The sequence below is a fragment of the Nanorana parkeri genome, unplaced genomic scaffold (genome assembly GCF_000935625.1).
Source record: "Nanorana parkeri isolate BGI_ZX_2015 unplaced genomic scaffold, ASM93562v1 scaffold378, whole genome shotgun sequence".
In the NCBI taxonomy this organism is placed as follows: Eukaryota; Metazoa; Chordata; class Amphibia; order Anura; family Dicroglossidae; genus Nanorana; species Nanorana parkeri.
Window position 1 is genome coordinate 319,727 of NW_017306646.1, and position 20,111 is coordinate 339,837.

The window sequence follows — 20,111 nt, forward strand, 5'->3', positions numbered from 1 at the left end:
AGAGGAAGAGGGAGAGAGAGAGAGAGAGAGAGAGAGAGAGAGAGACGGTGTATAAGGCAACATTAAAGTGATAAAGGAGGAAGGATAAAGATTACACAGATACCAATATTCGAAGAAAGACCTTTTATCAAGTAAAAGAGAGTGAATATTAGCAGATAACAAGGATTCTAGAAAAAAAAGAAGTGAGAGTGGACAGACAGACAGTAGACATAAAGGACTAAAATAACTAAACAGGTCCAATATATATAAACAGGTAGATGTGTCAGATGATCATATCTGGCAGTGTAAATAGCAGCCATGTCATGCAGCAGTCGGTGTGTCCCGAGACTTATGGATTATTACTTGACTTTACATTATTATATTGTATACGTCTATATATTCAAAAGCAGTGTATGTGATAGATATTAATCATATATCTTTTTTAGTTTATTAATACTTGGATTCCTGAACTGAGCCTTGTGTTCTATTGAAAATAAGGAATTATATGGATAGATAGACCGACAGAGAGAGAAATATAGTTACAGATCTAAAGATATAGATATAGAATACAGTTATAGTTTAATTTAAATTTACATTTGAAACTCCTGTTATTTATATATAAATAGATAGATATATATAGATATATACATACATACATGTGTATACACACACAATACTGTGCAAACGTTTTAAACAGGTGTAAGATAGATACATTCATATATACATACATAGTTACATATAGACAGATATATTATATAATAGATAGACAGATAGTGGATGAAAGAATAGATAGATAGATAGATAGATAGATAGATAGATTTAGATAGATGGCACCCCTCCACCCTCATATAAACACACACAGCAGTTATTGGAGAGGCAGCAGTAATGAAGCTCAGCAGTCGGGTTCAGGACTTACACCCTGGGGCTCAGCAGATTTAATAAAGAATATTAACCCTTTGTAGCCCTCATGCCGGAGGGTTACATCTATTATGTTTTTATGAGATTTCTCGGGATTTCACATCCCAGCAGCTGAGAGCCCCCCAGTACAGGGGATGAGATTCATATATCTGCTCATCCAGGGACGGACACCCTTTACCAGTTCTCAATGTTATGTGAATGATTATGGAAATGCAGTGTGCTATGTGTAATAAATCCAGAAAAACCACAATATACTGCACTTGGAAAATACACACTACATTATATACACTAAACTGTATTAGAGGTAGAGGTCCAACTTTGTTCTGATCCCAATGACAGCTGTGGGTCACTGAAAATGGGACAATAACATTCGGGATTGTCAGCCAGGGTAAAACTGGAGAACTTCACCGATATATATATAGATGATGGGTAGGTAGATGGGATACATGATCTGATGAAATACATCGCTTATACCAAAAGAAACACAAATATTACAATAACATCTACAGTAAATAAATGTTCCAGGGGGCAGTTCTAAAAGGAAAGGTGCATTGTAAAGAACCCTCCTGGGCTTTACCAGAGGCTTACATTGTGAAATATAACACGAATAGAAATGACACATTTGTACAAAGTAACAGTTGGGATGAAAACGATAGTAAATAATAAAAGTAGATACAAATAAAATGATTACTTCACAACATCACATAATGTCATTTTGGATTATTTGGTAAAACCTGAGTCTGTATTTCTAGTGAAATCATGGGGAGGTGAATTGTCTGCAGCCCAGCATGGGAATTGGGTGAACTAATGATTAAGAGGGTTTATTTCTCAGACTTTTACATGGTTGTATCTTGGATAATTGTTCTACCAACACAATCAAATCTACAACATTATAACAACTGCAATCCCCCACTTCTACTCAATTGTCACCGATACTATACTTATAGTGAGATGATCAGCAACATCGACTGTCTAAAAGGCATTTCAATTCAATAGTTCAATATTGTACAGGATTAAACAAACGAAAGGCTCTATTTAATGATCAGTAATTGATACAAGTCAGTTTGTGAAGCGCCCGACATTATGTGGCTAGAGGCATATAGAGCCAACATACGCAGTAATGCAGTAGATGATACAGAATCAAGTGTCCCGTGTACATCTGATGATGGAGTTTTTCTATGGATGGTGTGTAGCAGGGGAGACATAAAAACTGTCCTCTTCTATGGCAGGACGAGCTCTGGATCAGAAGTGGGTGTGTGAGGGCTGTGATCGGGTGATCTGTGATCGTTTCCTCCTGAGGATCAGTGACAGTCTATGGCATGAACAGTGTGCTCAGTGCTGTGCCTGTAAGGAGCCTCTGGAGAGCAGCTGCTTCTATCGAGACAATAAACTCTACTGCAAGACTGACTACGAGAAGTAAGTCCCCATGAACCATTTAATGCCATTTAATGTCAATGTTCTATCAATGACAGACTTCCCTCATTTGCAATAGCAAATAGTGGCACCCAGTGACTGCATCTGCAATAAGGCATCTGTGCTGTATGACATCATGATAAATAATATAATATGGCACTGCCTAAGAAAAAGCTGGAGGTGGTACCTATAGCAGCTAATTAGACGTCTATGTACATCTGCTTGGTAGTTTGCACCAGAAATGTGACAGATTCAATCTCATTGGCTGCTACTGTTTTTATACCTGGGCATCATGGTAATAAGAAACGATTCCTAAAGCTAACATACCAAAATAAAGATCTTATTTTCAGAAAACGTGACCGTTATTTTTTTAGTGCAATTAATGTTTCAGTCACATGGCTGGAATGAAGATCTTTATCCTTGCTGTTAAAGCTTTGTGGATTGAGCCCAGTGTCATATATCTGACATGCAAGATGTGGTGCCACATCTTTATGGACATTTGGGATTTTATTTGTATCCAGGTCCTTGTTTGTCAATTTCAGATCAACTCAGCCCCAAAATCAGATAGATGATGCCCCATGTTTATGATCCTTTGGCCTTTTTTGCATCCGGGTCCTTGTTAATTTTACATCAACTCAGCCCTAAAATCAGGTACACAATACCAATGTTTATGGTCATTTGGGATATTTTTTGTATCCAGGTCCTTGTCAGTTTCAGATCAACTCAGCCCTAAAAAAGAGGTACATGGTGCCCCATTTTTATGGCTATTTGGTATTTTTTTATATCCAGATCCTTGTTTCTCAATTCCAAATCAACTTAGCCCTGCGACAAAATAATATAAGTACTGTTTGGCTGGTTGGTTTCTTTCTAGATCAGTTTGATGTAATAGTAACTATTCTGTATAGGCTGACCTGTAGAGTGATGTCTGATTATGTGAAATATATTTTTATAAATAAGTTTTAAATCATTTTTATTAGTGATGTATTCATCTAGCAAGACGTTATTTGAGTTAATATATTTTTATTTCAAAATACATACACACATATATATATATATATATATATATATATATATATATATATATATATACATACATTCTTGAATATTATTGGTGATGGCAAATTGATGCAATTAAATATGTCAAATTTTAGCAAGATTTAATGAAAATGTAAACCAATTATAGTTTGATATATATGCTATTATATTGCTGCAATATCAGTATGGATATGTATAGTGTACATTGTAGATGTGCAGCTGTGGGACAGTTTTAGGGTGTACTTCCCTGATCTGATGTCAGATAAGATCGCTGTTTGTTTCTTTTTACATTAGAAGGGATAAGGGTTTGTACAAGTACAATATTTTTGCTGGAAGGTCACCAAGCTTCTTCTTCTTGCTGAGATCAGCCATTTCAGTAACTGGGCTACCTGGAACTGCAAGAACTAGTCATAGGAGTCATTTGACTCAACATTTGTAGAGGCTTTTACATTTTTACAAAATGTTTTAAGACCTTGATCTCCTAAAGGAGTGGAGAATGTTCACATGAAACAGTGAATGCTTACTGAGCTCAGTACATGCCATTAGGTTGTGTCTTCTTCAATCTGCCAATTATGTGCTTGGAAAAATCCTATTTTTGACATTTCTCTTGCACATGATTGGATACTCAAGTGAACACAGGTTTATTTTAATTATAACCATTCACTTTCCGAAAGATATACATTTAACAAAGTAAACAGCCTCCAGGAGTAGACAACCTTGGCACTGTTATTGCTGTGGAACTACAACTCCCATGCAGCATTACAAGACTCTGGCAGCCCCAGGCATGACTCCCAGAGGCAAAGGCATGATGGAATTTGTAGTTTCAGCAAAGCTGCAGGGCTGAGGTTGCCTATCCGTGCTCTACACCTTTAATAAATCGACCTTAAAGTGTACTTCACCATTGGCATCTGTCATTATTATACTTACATTTCTGAGAAATATATAAAGTGTACAGTCTCTGATACCAGGGCACCCTGTTAGTTTTGGTCTCTCTAAGAAGTAACTTTGGTGTAGGGAGAAGTAACGTTGGCGTAGGGAGGATTAAAGAACACCAGATGCTGCTACAGTTGGAGGTTTGCCAGTCAGGTTGGTATAGAATGAAAAATTAGCTATTAAACAATTTTGCTTTATGTGAAGCAATATCACAATCTCTTTCAATTGATGGTGCAGAACAATCAGCAGTGGAAAATATGTTTTTTGGGCCTTTCATTTAAATCTCCAACATTTTGCAGAAAGTTGCATAGAAATAATTGATCACTATATAAATTTGTGTCTGGCAACTGAAGATAATTATTTTACATGGCAGGACCTAGAGTGAATTTGTATTACAATTTAACATGTTGTTTATCTAATTTGCTGCACATTCTTGTTGCATGTTGCATATCCACTTTAAAGGTACTTACTGTTAAAATTAAAAATGATTTAGTGGCATACAGAGAGCATGGCCTATGCCTATTCTATCAGAACTTCAGTTTTTCATGCAGGTAATGCTAGTGCAGTGGTCCACCCTGGCCCCCTTTGTGGGTAACCTGGTGATCTAACAATGTTTGCAGAGGTATTTTCTAAACACACAGTGAAGGCTGTGGAGATTTAAAGTGACACTAAACTCAGGAAGTAAATCTTGAAACGCATTCAAGTACCTTAACTATTAACAAAAATGTATCCTATTTGTGTATCACTCAACTGTAGATCCTCAATTCTTCTCTGAATTGGTGCGGACACTGTCCTTCCTTCTGGAGGGTGACTACTTTTGTTCCCCATGGTCCCTGTGTGTGTTGTAAAGTAGCCACCGCTCCAAGCTCACTTCTGTGATGGATTACAATGTCGTATTTAGTTTACTAATTTGTATTGAGATTGTACCATGGTCAATTGAAAGTAAATATAATATTTCCTTTGCACTGGGGTGGCTAAAACTAACTGATAAATAATATATGCTATTTCACCCCTAAGCGTTTGATGATCCTTTTTATAACGCCAGTCCACAGGTTAATGAACATTGGGATTCCTTTATTAAAGTAGTAGAGAATGCTGGAAAATGAATGGTCACTTAGCCTATGGTGAATGTGTGTTTGCTTCAATTATCCTAACATAGCTCACTCCCATGATGGACTACAATCTAATGTTTAGTTTACTAATTTATATTGAAGTTCTGGTCTACCACAGGAGTGAGCTTGGAGTGGTGGCTACTTTACAACACACACAGGTCAAGTACTGTTAATAGTTAGGGTACTAGAATGCATTTTTAAAGTTTCACTCCCGAGTTTAGTGTCACTTTAAATCTTAAAAATGCATTCAAGCTGTAGATCCCCAGATCATCTCTGAATTGGTGCAGACACTGTCCTTCCTTCTGGAGGGTGGCTACTTTTGTTCCCAATGGTCCCTGTGTGCTTAAAAGTAGCCACCGCTCCAAGCTCACTCCCGTGATGGACTACAATGTCATGCTTTGTATATTAATTTGTAGGGGGATTGTAGTCCAAAACAGGAGCAAGCTTAGAGCGGAGGCTACTTTACAACACACAAAGGGACCATGGGGAACAAAAGTAGCAAACAGCTTTAACTTGAACAGGTAGAGTGGCCTCATCTGAATGGGCACACCTGGGAATTCCTGCCCTGAGAATCTGTAGGTTTTGACTGTAGGAGTCCCTGAATGCAGCATAATGTGTGTTTTTTTTCTCTCTTTGTGAAAGTAAAACAGTAGATACTCTGAGGGGGATTTATCAAAATCTGGAGCAGATGTGCATGCCAACCAATCAGCCTCTCTCTTTCATCTTATCATTTCATCATTATCATTTAATCTCAGCAGTTAATTTCCAGTGAATATAATAAATTGTCTGCTATATAGATAGCCACTAGAGTGAAAAATCTATAAATATGTATATGAAATGGTGTCATAAAACTGTCAAGTCATACTCTCAATGAAAATAGATTATTGCTTCCATTCAAGCCTTTTTTTTAACTAAATATTGCTAACAGAGCCACTGATTGAGCAAAAAAAGTGAAATTAGGTGTATGATATCTCGGTTGCTGTAATGGCACGGATTATGAGATATGCTTATATGTGAAATGTGATGTTGTTTATTATATAGCTATAACATGTACCAATTAATGTATTGATGCACCTATAGAAACGTGACCTGTCCAAGGTACTGATTCTATTGACAAAGCCAAAATAATCAGTGTCTCCTGCCATCTAAGAATCTAGATTGAAAGATTCTGTATATTCTGTTATCTCCATTGTTAGAGCTGAAAGAAATTTGCATCATGAGTTTAGGGAAGGGAAGAGCGGCTAACGGGAAATAAAAGCACATTTGAGAGTCAATTATAGTACATTCAAAGTAGTATTAACAGGATGATATTGGGATGAACTCCAACCAAATTGCTATCTAGATTTGGATAGTGTATAGAAGGGTTATCACGGTAATCAGGTTTTTATCACTGTCTGTGTTCCCTTTGAGGAGATGGAGATTTCCCTTCACATACTGTCGTGTCTACAACAGGGATAGGCAACCTTAGCACTCTGGCTTTCGTGGAGCTACAAGTCCCATGAGGCATTTCAAGACTACGACAGCCACATGCATCATTCCCAGAGGCTGGTGCATGATGAGATTTGTAGTTTCAGCACAGCTGGATTGCAGAGGTTGCCTACCCATGGTCTACAGGGTAAGAAGTGGTTAGAATATCTCCAACAGAAGTATGCAGCTACTCTTTAAGTTGTAACATAAAACAACAACGGGCGCCTGTCCTGGTTCAATAATCCTTTTTATTGGTAAAAATAGGAGTACAATAAATTATACTCACAAATGAAGCAAAGGTAAAAGCATCAATGGACTGTTAGTCCTCAGTAATTTGTCACCTGTGGAGATGAATTGAAGAAAATAAAGAATAATCCAGCAGCTCTACTAGATCGCAGAGTCACGCTACCACTGCTGAACGCGTTTTCGGGGACACGCCCCCTTCTTCAGACAAATTACTGAGGACTATCAGTCCATTGATGCTTTTACCTTTGCTTCCTTTGCGAGTATAATTTTAGGGATGTTCAGATACCAAGTAAGTACTCGGTACAAGTACATGTACAGATACTTTTCCAGCTCCAAGACTAGAGAAGAGAAAAATTCAAAATTTAGGAGGCAGCTGTCATTTTTAAGGAGCATACGGAGCTCCTGGAATTTGTACATCTCTGTTTTAAGGTATGATTTTGAAAAAATAAATATATATATAAGTGATGCACCGTAGACATGTGCACTGCCAAAAAATTTGTTTCGTTTCGTTTTAAATTCGGATTTGTGTTATTTCGTTTTTCGGGATTCGGGTGTGAAAGTCAATTCGGATTCGGAATTCGGACGAAATTCGGTAGCGTTAGTACGAACGTTCGTTTCGTTTTCTGTTCTTATTTGTTTCTTATTCTTATTCGTTCGTTTGCAGCAAAAGTGACATTTGAGGGGTAAACAATATTTTTCTCCTTCTCTAATGTCACTTTGCTCCAACGAACGAAACGAATAAGAAACGAATAAGAACAGAAAACGAAAACGAACGTTCGTGCGAACGCTACCGAATTTCGGAAATGGAAATTCGGATTCGTTTGCATTGGTTATGTCTGTAATTCGGAATTCGGATACATCCGAATGTCCGAATTTACGAAAATTCGTCCGAATTTCGATTCGGACCGAAACAAATCGCACATGTCTAATGCACCGATACCATTTTTTCAAGTACTAGTACTGATACTTGTCCAAGTACTCACAGACACAAGTACTGATACATTTTTGTTTATTGTCATATGACAGTTTTTCTAAAACAACACAGACTAATGATTTCAGGACAGTGGCGGAGCGCCAGAGCCAGGTCCCAGCTGCAACCGCTGTAACCCTGGTAGTTCTTGTGAAAATGCCAAGTATCGGCACTGGTATCTCAACATCCCTATATCATTTATTGTACACCTATTTTTACCAATAAAAAGGATTATTGCACCTGGACAGGCACCCGGAGTTGTTTTATGTTTTCATGCAGTGTTCAAGATCTGTAACGGAGCAACCGCACTGAATTTTAAAAAGTTGTTTGGGCCACAGGAGGGTTCCTTTTGGTGCAGGTCCGTGTTTTTTAGGAACTATCGTACTCTTCAAGTTGTACATGACATTTAAAAAAAAAATCCTGAATAAGAAACACAAACCCAAGACACATGACCAATATGGCAAAAACATAGCTGGCCATGCACTAAAAGAATTATGTTTGAAAAAAAATTGTTCTTGCAATTCTCATTTGATTTTCTCAAAGTTACTGGGGTAAAATTGATGATCGTTTTCAACTATAGTCATGAAAAAAAAATCAAAATAGCAGGATGGAAAGTTTTTCTGGATTAAATTAAATTGTAAAACGGAATGTGGTCTTCCTTTGGAAAACTCCATTGATTTCCAAAATCAAATGGTAAAATCAAACAAATGTTTCAACGATATTCTTGAAGTCTTATGGCATTATCGAGTGTTCTGACAAGATTTATCATAGTTGTACAAAAATCTACCAGTGAATGACCAGAATAAAGAGGAACTCCAGGATGTTCAAAAGTTAACCCTTGCAATGGGGCTACCCCTGCACTGCAAGAGTTATTTGCTCATTTTTCTCTAGGGGCATAAAGAAAATATACTCACCTGATCCTGGATCCTGCCTGGCTGCTAGACATCTTCACGATAGCCTGGAATGATTCCAAACTGACATTCTGGGTGCCAGGAAAAAATTACACTGGCAACTGGTCCTAAACAATAAAAAAGTGGTGATAACATGAAAGTGTGACTCTATTTCAAGTTGTCAGGGACATATACTCACTAAGGCCAGGTTTACACCATTTTCAATGCATTTCCATGCATTCCAGACAAGCAGTACTTTTTTGTCTGGACCGGAACAGACTGCGCTGGAGTGAACAGAGCCCAGAATTACCATAAGGATACATTGGGATGCTTTTTTGGTCTGAGAACGAACTGTTCTGGTCCGGTCATGATCCAGACATGGTGAGAACAAGTCCTTAAGGCTCACTGACACCACGTCTGTTGGAGTGAGTTAGGCTGAGATACTCAACGCAGGTCCAATGCAATGACAAGCCGACAAGCCATTGTTTCTAATAGACCCAGTTTACACCATCGCAGTGTGTTGATATGCGCTGGGTGAAAACGGAACATGATGCATTTGAACGCAGCGCACCTTGGCATCTGCTGTGGAAAAAAAAGCACATACCAACCCAATGAAATTATTTATTTTTTTAAATGTCAGCGCACGTCAACTCAAGTACATTTAAAGGAGAACTATGAGATGAGTGATTTCCACTCACCTCATAGTTCTAGCCGACCTGTGACAATGAGACTGTCACAGGTCGGCTCAGTAGATCGGGAGCTGAGCGAACACATACCGTGTTCGCTCACCTCTCGATCCTGTCATGGCTCTCTGCCGTGACAGGAGAGGGGCTGGATTCCCCCCTCCCCGCTCCACCTATCAACGTGCACTAAACGCAATATACGTGGCATTAATTCATTGTAAAGTTTTCTTTTATAAGGCTTCCCATATTGTTGTCCTCTTTCTTCTGTCTCTGATATATTTCCTCACTTGACCCCTGTGACTGTACAGTATAAAATGCTAATTTTTAGTTGGAAGTTGTCTTCTGATTATTGAATGAACCACTGCCAGGTAAAGTAATTTCGTTTGCTATGAAAACTGATTATTACTTGGTATATGGTGAAATGCCCCAAGAGATTTATTATCCCGAATCGTGTTGCAAAATTCTGAGCTATAAATTCTAATCGTATTCATATTTTAGAAGGAAAAAAAATGAATGCTCTCACAATGTTTGATGCCTATCAACAGACAGCGTTTTTATGTGCCCATTTCAGATATTAAGATCATTGTACTTTCAGGTGTGTTTAATCAAATGTAAAGCAAAGTAGTAGAGATGAAAGTAGATGACTAATTTTGGTGTGAGTTCATTTCAGATAATTAAGTTTAGTGAAATTACAATAAAAAAATCCCCTGGACCAGAATTAATATTTGAACTGAATACAGAGCACTGTAAACATTACTCCTTCAGTAAACCGGACCTTTTATCTACAAAGGAATTCTTTATTTGTATCAGTACATTTTGTTGCCAGCACACTAACTAAATTGTAATTTTGCAGTGTTACACTTCAGTAATAAACAAACACGGGATAGTATTTACATACTGTTTAATGTTAGTCCTAAAATAATATTAAAGTCAAAAGGTTTTTAAGCTATTTCAAATGCTGATTAAATCACTTAAAATAAATGCTGCTCTTTGATAATTAAAAGTTTTAGTTAACTGCAGAATCAGCTGGCCCCCTGAGCATTGGTCATGATATCCTGTTTTAGGGTGGCTCCTTTCCCTTGCAGGGTCCTATGAAGCCACCCTTGTTTGTGCTGGTAAACTATGGGGTCTATTCACTAAGCTGCCGTAGGCAGCCGAGTGAACGGCCGACCTGAAGCGAAGTGAGCTGAACGCTGTTCGGCTATTCACTTCAGGCTGGCACGGCTGATTTCAGCCGTATATCGGCTGAAATCAGCAGTACATCGGGTGGCTTTGCATGGCTTCGGGTCGGCCGAACATGCTTGGCATGTTCCGCCAACCCGAAGTGCAGAAGGAATTTCGACTCAGCTGATCCAACATCTGGATCAGCGAAGCCGAACCTCCGGCAGGCTACTCGCTGCTGTTCGGTCTATTCTTATAGATGCCTAACAGCAGTGAGTGAATAGCCGAATGCCACTGAGCGGCATTCGGCTCGGCTGTTCTGCTCGGTCCCTCTGTGGGACCGAGCAGAACAGAAAAATTGTTTAAAAGAACAAAAAAATAAATAGAAAATGATTGTGCGGAGCTAGCAGAATTTGGCTGCTCCGTTAATAGACCCCTAAGTGTGTCTCTACAAACACACAAGTACAGCATGGCAAGACACTCCCCTGCTCCAGGCTCCCTGCTCCTCATTCTTTCTCTCTCCCTGCTCCATTCTAGTAGATGGGCAGCTGAGATTTACCTTCAGTTCCTGTCTCAGTGACACCCATGACCATGGCATTAAGGCATAGGAAATCTCTCACAGGGAAATGGACCAAAGTAAAGGTTGTCAGAGGTTCTTACCCTTTCCCATCCTATTCAAAACCAAACGTTTAGATTGGAGTTGGGCTTTGCAGCAAATATGTGCTTTGCCCATGCAGGGCTTTGAAGTAAACAAGTGCTTTGCCAATGCAGTACAGTGGAAAGTGGCCCTATAGACAGCACATCCTCTTTGCTTCCTCCCCACTCTCTTTGGCTGTTAGGAATGATAAGTAATGCCTGGTACTTCTGAGTAGCATGAGACTCACCACCTTCCTCCCATGTGACAGCAATAGTGCTTGATGATTGGCCATTCAGTCACCTGAAGCTGTCACATGGGGGTGGATAGAGCATCCTCAACTCTGTGTAAACCCCAAGTTATAACTTCAATTTATACACAGCTCATTCTCTTACTTCCCTATGACTGAACAGCCTGGTCTGGTATGGTTGGGTACCTAAGGTTCTTCAGCTAATGGTGTAGTCATACTTTGCAACTTTCTGAGATGAGAAAGATGGACACCTTCCAGCAGAACGGATTGAAGTAATGGACACACCCCTGCCACACACCAAGTTATGCAAACCATTAGGAATTTATATGCCAAATATGATTGGTTAGAATTGTTTGTTTTTCACCATTACCTTTTCCTTTATATTGGTTTTTCAAAATAGAACACAAGATAATTAAGAGGTAAAATGAAGGTTTTAGTGTGGAATAACACTTTGGTAGGTAAATAGTAAATTTTCATAGATATCTGTACATCAGGCCAAAAAGAGGGACACATGAGGAGGAAAGAGGGCAGAAGGATTTGGTTCCAAATGAGGAACAGTTCCTCTAAATGAGGCACAGTTGGGAGGTATACTGTAGCTGAGGTCTATATGGGAAGAAATGTTTGTAATGAAAGCTTGCCTGTATGAAGAAAACCTAAATCAGTATGTCATATATCAAAATAAAACTAATACTATAAATATATCAGGATCTCACACAAACAGCAATAATATGAATTAAATAATAAAGTCACAAAGTCAACAAAGTGAAATAAATAAGAATCTCTACAGTAAATTTACTTTTGGCTAGGACCTTTTATGTATTGCGGATATCCCAGCTTACTCACTACAAACTTTTTCTGATAGGCCTGATAACAACAACAAACCATTTTATTTATGAAGCTAAGACGGTGTCTTTTCATAGGAACCTGATAAATGTCAGTCTGAGAACATGTGGGATTTATTTAGTTCCTGTGTGTACGTACATATACACACGGACTTATATTTGTTGGTTCAAAGATCTCCTCTCGAGATGTTGAACATTTCTCGAAGTACTTTTATTCATGTCTACAGATAGTTTTGCTTAAAGGTTTAATTAGCTCTTTGAACCTGCTTCTGTGTAAACTCTGGGGGATCACAAGAGCTATTTCTGGAATGTCCAAGTGGGCCATAATCAGAAGCCCCTGCTGGGTGTCAGCCCTGTGGCTGCAACCTTTGTCATCTTCACAATCCCCCAGCAGAAGCACTGTCTCCGGACGCTTCTGCTCACTCTTTCGGGTTTAAAGGTTACAAGTGTTTTCAGGTTTTACACTGCTTTATTTTCAGACTTATAAAGAAAATTTCTGATGCTGATGCTGAGCGAGACCATAGCAATTGTCATAGTTCAAGTAGAACTGTGGTCAAAGTAAAAAAAATCATATACATGACATAATCTGCCAATAGTAGCAACACAACGTGTGTTATATAACCGAATTCCCTCTGTAACCTAGTTTACATCGACTTTCTTCAGTAGGATGGCAATGCTTTTCATTCTACTGAAATCCTAGAAGCGTTGTCACCCTCTGATTTTAGATAAACTTGAAAGTGATATTAAAGTCAAATGTCGTTTCCCTAAAATGGTCTTCATATAGGGCTTGTAGCTTGACGTATTCCATAGAATAATCATATGCCAACCCCCAAAGTCAGACATTCAATGTCTGATTAAAATAATTTGAATACACAATGGGGGGAATTTATGAAAACTGGTGCAGAAAATATCTGGAGCAGTTGCCCATGGGAACCAATCACCTTCTTTCTTCAGTTTGTTCATTTAAGATTTGAAAATGAAAGGGAGAAGGTGATTGGTTGCCATGCACATCTGCTCCAGATTTTGTCTGCTCCAGTTTTGATAAATCCCCCTCATTGTATCTTTAGTCATTTTATCTATCCAGACAGTGTGCTGATATACTAGGGCAGTGGTGGCAAACCTTGGCACTCCAGCTGTTTTGGAACTACAAGTCCCATGAGGCATTGCAAGGCTCTGGCAGCCACAGACATAACTCCCAGAGGCAGATGCATGTTGGGATTTGTAGTTTTGGCAGAGCTGGAGTGCCAAGGTTCGCCACCACTGTACTAGGGGCCATCAGCTACATTCTATTGGATAAAATGAATGTGCTCCATCCTATTGAAGTGCTCCATCCTATTGGCTAAAATGGTTAGGTGATTACTGTAAAGCTGACCATATACTGTTAGAATCCTGCTGAAATGAGAGCAGTGTGTTGTCCCACCGGCACCCCTCCATTCAACAAAAGTTGATTTTCCAGTCCAAGTGCCTGGCCGAAAATTTGCGGCCAGATACTGACTGTCACCGTTTGGGTATTCTGACATCAACACACTCACTGCGGTCAGAATACAATAGCACAGGAGGGTAGATTTCCCCATACATGCTATACAATCAAGCATATTTTTCTCCTCTAGCCCACTAGCCAGCTTTAAATTTCCTGCAGTTGAGATAGTGCCAAAATCTAGTATCTATAGTCACTGTAATCACCTTTTTAGTGTGGCAACCACCATAAAGTGCAGGTGTCCTGTTCATGGTGCTCTCCAAGATATGTAGAATGTGACAACATTCAAAATGCAGCTTACCAGGTCATAAATGGTGCACTGTAAACAATGATTTATACCAGGGTGCAATATACAGTAGTATATAGCGGGAACACACAGATCTGAAACCATTGAAATGTGGATCACTGTCTTGTATTTGTATCACAGAGCAAAATATGAAGCTCCAACATGCACAGTAATTTTCCATCTGTTACAAATCAGACTTTGTGTGCCTATGAAAATATATAAGGTTTGCCTACATGCTGTGCAAGGAAATAAAGGCTTGTAGGGAATAAAGCCCCTAGGCACAGGCCTACTGTGCCTAATGCTACATCTAAATCCGTACTGTGCTGTGCAGGATGTAGACTTGGTGTGTCATCAGGCCAGTCCACTGTCAATCGCATCACTAAATAGGATCATAGGACAAAGTAAATAGTACAATGTACCATAACAGGAAAGAATGAAGTGGCACAGAAATCAGATGCTTCAATTATGTACAGTTTAGTGACTTGAAAGCCTTACAGAACAGATACGGTTAAGGTTTTGGGGGGATGTTATATATATGATTATACAGTGGGGATAATACTAAGGGGTCTATTCACAAAGCTGCCGTAGGCAGCCGAGTGACTCACTGACCCCAAGCGAAGTTTGCCGAACGCTGTTCGGCTATTCACTTCAGGCTTCAGGCTGGTACTGAAATCAGCCGTACATCGGGTGGCTTTGTGTGGCTTCAGGTCAGCCGAAAAGGCTCAGCATGTTCGGCCGACCCGAAGTGCAGAAGGAGTTCGACTCAGCCGATCCAACATCTGGATCGGCTAAGCCGAACCTCCGGCAGGCCACTTGCTGCTGTTCGGTCTATTCTTATAGATGCCTAACAGCAGTGAGTAAATAGCCGAATGCCGCTGAGCGGCATTCGGCTCGGCTATTCTGCTCGGTCCCTCATTGGGACCGAGCAGAACAGAAAAATTGTTTAAAAAGTAGAAAAAAAAATAGAAAACGAAAGTGCGGAGCTAGCAGTGACAGCTAGCTCCGCCCAACTGTTTTCTATTAGCCGGGCGGTTCTGCTGCCGTAAAAAAAAAAAAGGAGAAATCCCTATAGGAAAGCATAGCTAGATTCCTATTGGCTATTTCACTTTGCAATAGCCAATAGCAAACTAGCTATTGCACCCGTCCTCTGCTGCTGTCAATCACCAGACGGGGACCTGATGGAGAACTGCAGGTCCCCCTCTGCTGATTGACAGCAGCAGTGGGCGGGTGGAATAGGTAGTTTGCTACTGGCTATCGCAAATTGAAAAAGCCAATAGGAATCTAGCTATGCTTTCCTATGGGGATTACATTTTTTTTTATTTGGCTGCCGTCAGAGGAGAAAGAAAAAAGAAGAAAAAACCGAGCAAGGAAAGGTTTACTCTGCTGAACCTTTCTGTGGGAAAGTGTTTCACTCTCGGGCGGCCGGGAGCCTATTAGACTCCCAGAGCATCCGGGGGAGGAATGACCGATGCGTTCCTGGTTACCAGGTAACCAGAAACGACATCTGTCATTACACACTGAGAACCCGGAGAGGCCGCTCTCAGTGTGTAATGACAGCGTCCCTGGTTAGCTGGTAACCAGGGATGCTGATCTCTCTGCAAGTGGCCGGAGCCAGCCGTGAGATGACGGCTGGCTCCGCCCAGCTCTCAGAAGCAGGCTGTTGGCCGACCATTGGCCGGCCACTCGGCCAGCTTCGGCTTTCAGCGCGGCTCAGTCGAGCCGAGGCATATGCCTTCGGCTCGACTGAGCCGCTTGGCCAACTTCGGGAGCTGTACGGGCTATAGGTAATATCCCGTACAGCAGCCCTTCGGTTCTACTGTACCGAAGGGGTTCTGGGGCCAAAGCTAGCCGTAGGATCAGCCAAAGCTACGGCTAGATCCTTCGGCAGCTTCATGAATAGACCCCTAAATCTTTTCTGTACTCTTGCATTGAAGCCTATCTGAACTTAAAAGAAAACATTTAATAGATTGCAGCTTATTGGTCCTTGGATGTGGTGGCTGCATTAGTTTCTTTTTTGGGGGCTAAGAAAATTTTCAGCAAGTACAGAATATAGATATTGATCTTGTCAGAGATGCCATGCCCTTGCCACTTCCCTGAGCCGAAGAGATAGTAAAATAACATTTATTGTGTGTAAGAATACAGTGTATGGTTATTCATAATATTGGAATCTCTGTTCTTAGCATCAGCATATGGAATGTCCTTTTCCCGCTAGTGCTTGAACGTCTGCATATGTGCAGTAGGATACCCCTCTGCATATGGTTCATTGAGTCGTTTTACAAATTAGGGTTTTACAGATTCCTTTCATGGCAGCTGTGTGCACATTATATGCACACTTAAAAATTCAATCAGTGGTTAAATAGACTTAAAAACATTTTAGAAAGCCACATTTTTAATTGTAGGCATGATGGTATACATTAGGATGCTGGAGAGTACACTCTGGGGTTGATTTACTAAAGGCAAATAGGCTGTTCACTTTGCAAGGGAAGTTTTCCGTAGCTTAGTGAATGTGGTAAAATTTCACTTTGCCAAGAATACCCAATAATGTGCAAGAAGATTAAAAAAACATTGAGTGAATGATGGAAGTCAGCTTCACCTCATTCACTAAACTAAATGGAAACTTCCCCATGCAAAGTGCAAATTCCCTTGCAAAGTGAATCGCCAATTTACCTTTAGTAAATCAACCCCTCTACAGCAAACCACATGTTAGTACATTTTGTATATATTCTTTAGCCCAGATGCGTAAAACAGGCATATAATACATTATGCAACAAGTTGCTTGTTTGTGTATGATCACTATGTTGATATACGTGTATATCCTTTGGTGAATCAGGCACAATGTCTTGTTAAACACAACACAAAAATTGATTCATCCTTCAGAGCATTAGCTTAATGACTAGCACATCTGCCTCGCAGCACTGAGGTCCTTGGTATGCATTAGATATGTACATTTTATTTTGTTCTGAATGCAACATTTTGTGAATTCGGACATTCAGATGCATCTGAATGTCCGAATTCCAATGCAAATGCATCTGAATGTTCTTTTAACGAAATTTCAGATCATCTGAATTTCGTTTAAAATTAAACTAAATCGGACACGGGACAGTTTTCTGGCCAATCTGAAACTAAAATGAAATTCTGAAAGATCTGAGTCTGAATAACAAAGCAAAACAGCGTTCAGACCCGAGACCCAAAAGGAAGAAAATTCCGAAATGAAACAAAAGTAATTTTTTGTTGGCTTGCATGTCTAGTTTGCATGTTCTCCCTGTACTTGCGTGGGTTTCCTCACACTTTTCAAAGACATGCTGTTAGGTTATATGGCTCCTGTCCAAATTGACTCTAGTATGTGTATATGTGCACGTCAGATGGGAACCTTAGATTGTAAGCTCCTTGAGGGCAGAGACTGATGTGACTATACAGTATGTAAAGAGCTGCTTAAATTGTCTCTGCTATATAATAGGCCATAATAAACAAATAGAGGCACACAGACTACCTATAATATCATTCTTCTTCAAACTGTTTCATTTCATTTCATTTTCATCTTCTTGTATTGATGTCACTTTCCTAAAAAAAAATCCACACTCATCAAAGCGAGGAAGATCCACTTAGATTATGTAACTGTTTTATTGTTGCCCCCTGTTTTTCACTCCTCCGTGTTTTTTTCCTTTGCCCCAGGCAGTGAGTGTCTTCTCACTGTGATCTCACATTCCCCACTGTGAACCTTACAATAAGGGTCACCCGAACCTTTTCTCCCTCCCTAAGACTGGTGACTAATGGGACTCCGTGGAGACTATTCTCTGTGCGACAGCGCAACAAATCCTGTTAAGTGAAATGATCACTGTCTCCTCCTGGTAACTGATGGACCTTCACAACTTGGCGGTGAATTATCCCTTACAACCCATTTATTAAAATGTAAATGATGATAGTTGCAGGTAAATACGGTCTGAAGTAGAAGATTGCCACAGTTCGGAGTATGGATATGACATTTATTGGTGTTAAAGCGGACCTTTACATAGTAACAGGAAAATGAAAAAAAACCTATGGACATAAACATTTTCATACGCTTATACCAATTAGCATATTTAGAGGGCAGCCATTTTGGAAAAGGGCAAACATTTACAGTTCAGGGGTTTTTTCATCCTCCCTGTGCTAAAATCTTGCACCTGCGTTGTTTGCTGAGGCTCCACATCCACACTCATGAAATCTCGGGAGATCTTGCAACCATTTTCTTTTTTTTCCTCTAAACAAAATCTCATTTATGTGACACTGCTATCCCAGTGTGCATCGCTTTGGCATGCCTATGCCGTTTATGCCCAAGGAATCCAGGAAGTGAACATTCTGAAACTGTGAGTAAATGATAATACCTGCATTTCACATGTACTCATTATGTTATTATTGTTTGGCACAGATAGAGGGATACAATTCTCAATTTTGATGTTTAAGAGTAAAGGTCCACTTTAATACCAAACTTTGTTTTTATATGGGCACTTTTTTAAAAGTGACAAATAAAAGTTTGACAAGATGCTATAGATTTCAGTGCACCATTACTATTAAGGCGACTACATGGCAGGTTCAATATTAAAATATGTAAAGTTGCCAACTTCGGGAGCTGTACGGGATCTAGCCGTAGCTTTGGCTGATCCTTCGGCTAGCTTCGGCCCCAGGACCCCTTCGGTACAGTAGAACCGAAGGGCTGCTGTATGGGCTATTACCTATAGCCCGTACAGCTCCCGAAGTTGGCAGCTCCCGAAGTTGGCAACTTTACAGAACAGAAAAGATTTAGGGGTCTATTCATGAAGCTGCCGAAGGATCTAGCCGTAGCTTTGGCTGATCCTTCGGCTAGCTTCGGCCCCAGGACCCCTTCGGTACAGTAGAACCGAAGGGCTGCTGTACGGGCTATTACCTATAGCCCGTACAGCTCCCGAAGTTGGCAGCTCCCGAAGTTGGCAACTTTACATATTTTAATATTGAACCTGCCATGTAGTCGCCTTAATAGTAATGGTGCACTGAAATCTATAGCATCTTGTCAAACTTTTATTTGTCACTTTTAAAAAAGTGTCCATATAAAGTTCTGGATTTGGGTTCTAAAAATACACATGCAAGCTACTTATTAGGGGGTCTCCTCCGGGGATTTCAGATATGCAAAAAGATTTTGGGGTCCTTGTTGATCACAGACTTAGCAGAAGAATGAATGCCAGGCTGCAGTGAACCAAGATAATAGACTACTGTTATGTATAAAAAAGGGTAGTTACTCTAGAGACAAATCCATAATTCTACCACTATACAAAGCTCTGGTTCAGCCCCATCTTCAGTATGCGGTTTCATTGTGGACAACGATCCACAGAAAGGATGTCTATTAATGTGAGGGAGTGAAGAGAAGGACAACAAAGTTAATAAAGGGGCAGGAGGACCTAGGCTATGAGATAGAATACAGAAATTGCACTTATTCACACTGGAGAAGAGGTGTTTTAAGAGGGAATATGATTATAATTTACAAATTGTTACTCTAAAGTCCCTATAGAAGACAAGAGCTCACCACCTGAGATTGGAGAAGGGAGAGTTAATCTCAAACTGCGATAGGGGTTCTTTATTGTGAGAGTGGTAAAATGGTGGAACTCTTGCCCAGGTAGTGGTATCAGCTGAGAGTATAGACATATTCAAGAAACTTCTTGATGTGTTCTTCAGGGAACACAGTATACAGTTGTATGGGAATTCTTAGTGACTCCTACACACACACACACACACACACACACACACACACACACACACACACTGAACTGGATGGACCTGTATCTTTATTCAGCCTTAACAACTATGT

At 39.9% G+C, this 20,111-nt stretch overlaps 1 protein-coding gene across 1 annotated transcript in view; it reads left to right on the forward strand.

Annotated features, from left to right (window-relative positions):
• Nucleotides 1–20,111, forward strand: part of LMX1A (LIM homeobox transcription factor 1 alpha) — a 98,307-nt gene that overhangs the window by 4,220 nt on the left and 73,976 nt on the right. The window contains exon 3 of the mRNA XM_018559052.1: nucleotides 2,127–2,313. Within this exon, the coding sequence (XP_018414554.1) occupies nucleotides 2,127–2,313 (187 nt within the window). The remainder of the gene's footprint in view (nucleotides 1–2,126; nucleotides 2,314–20,111) is intronic.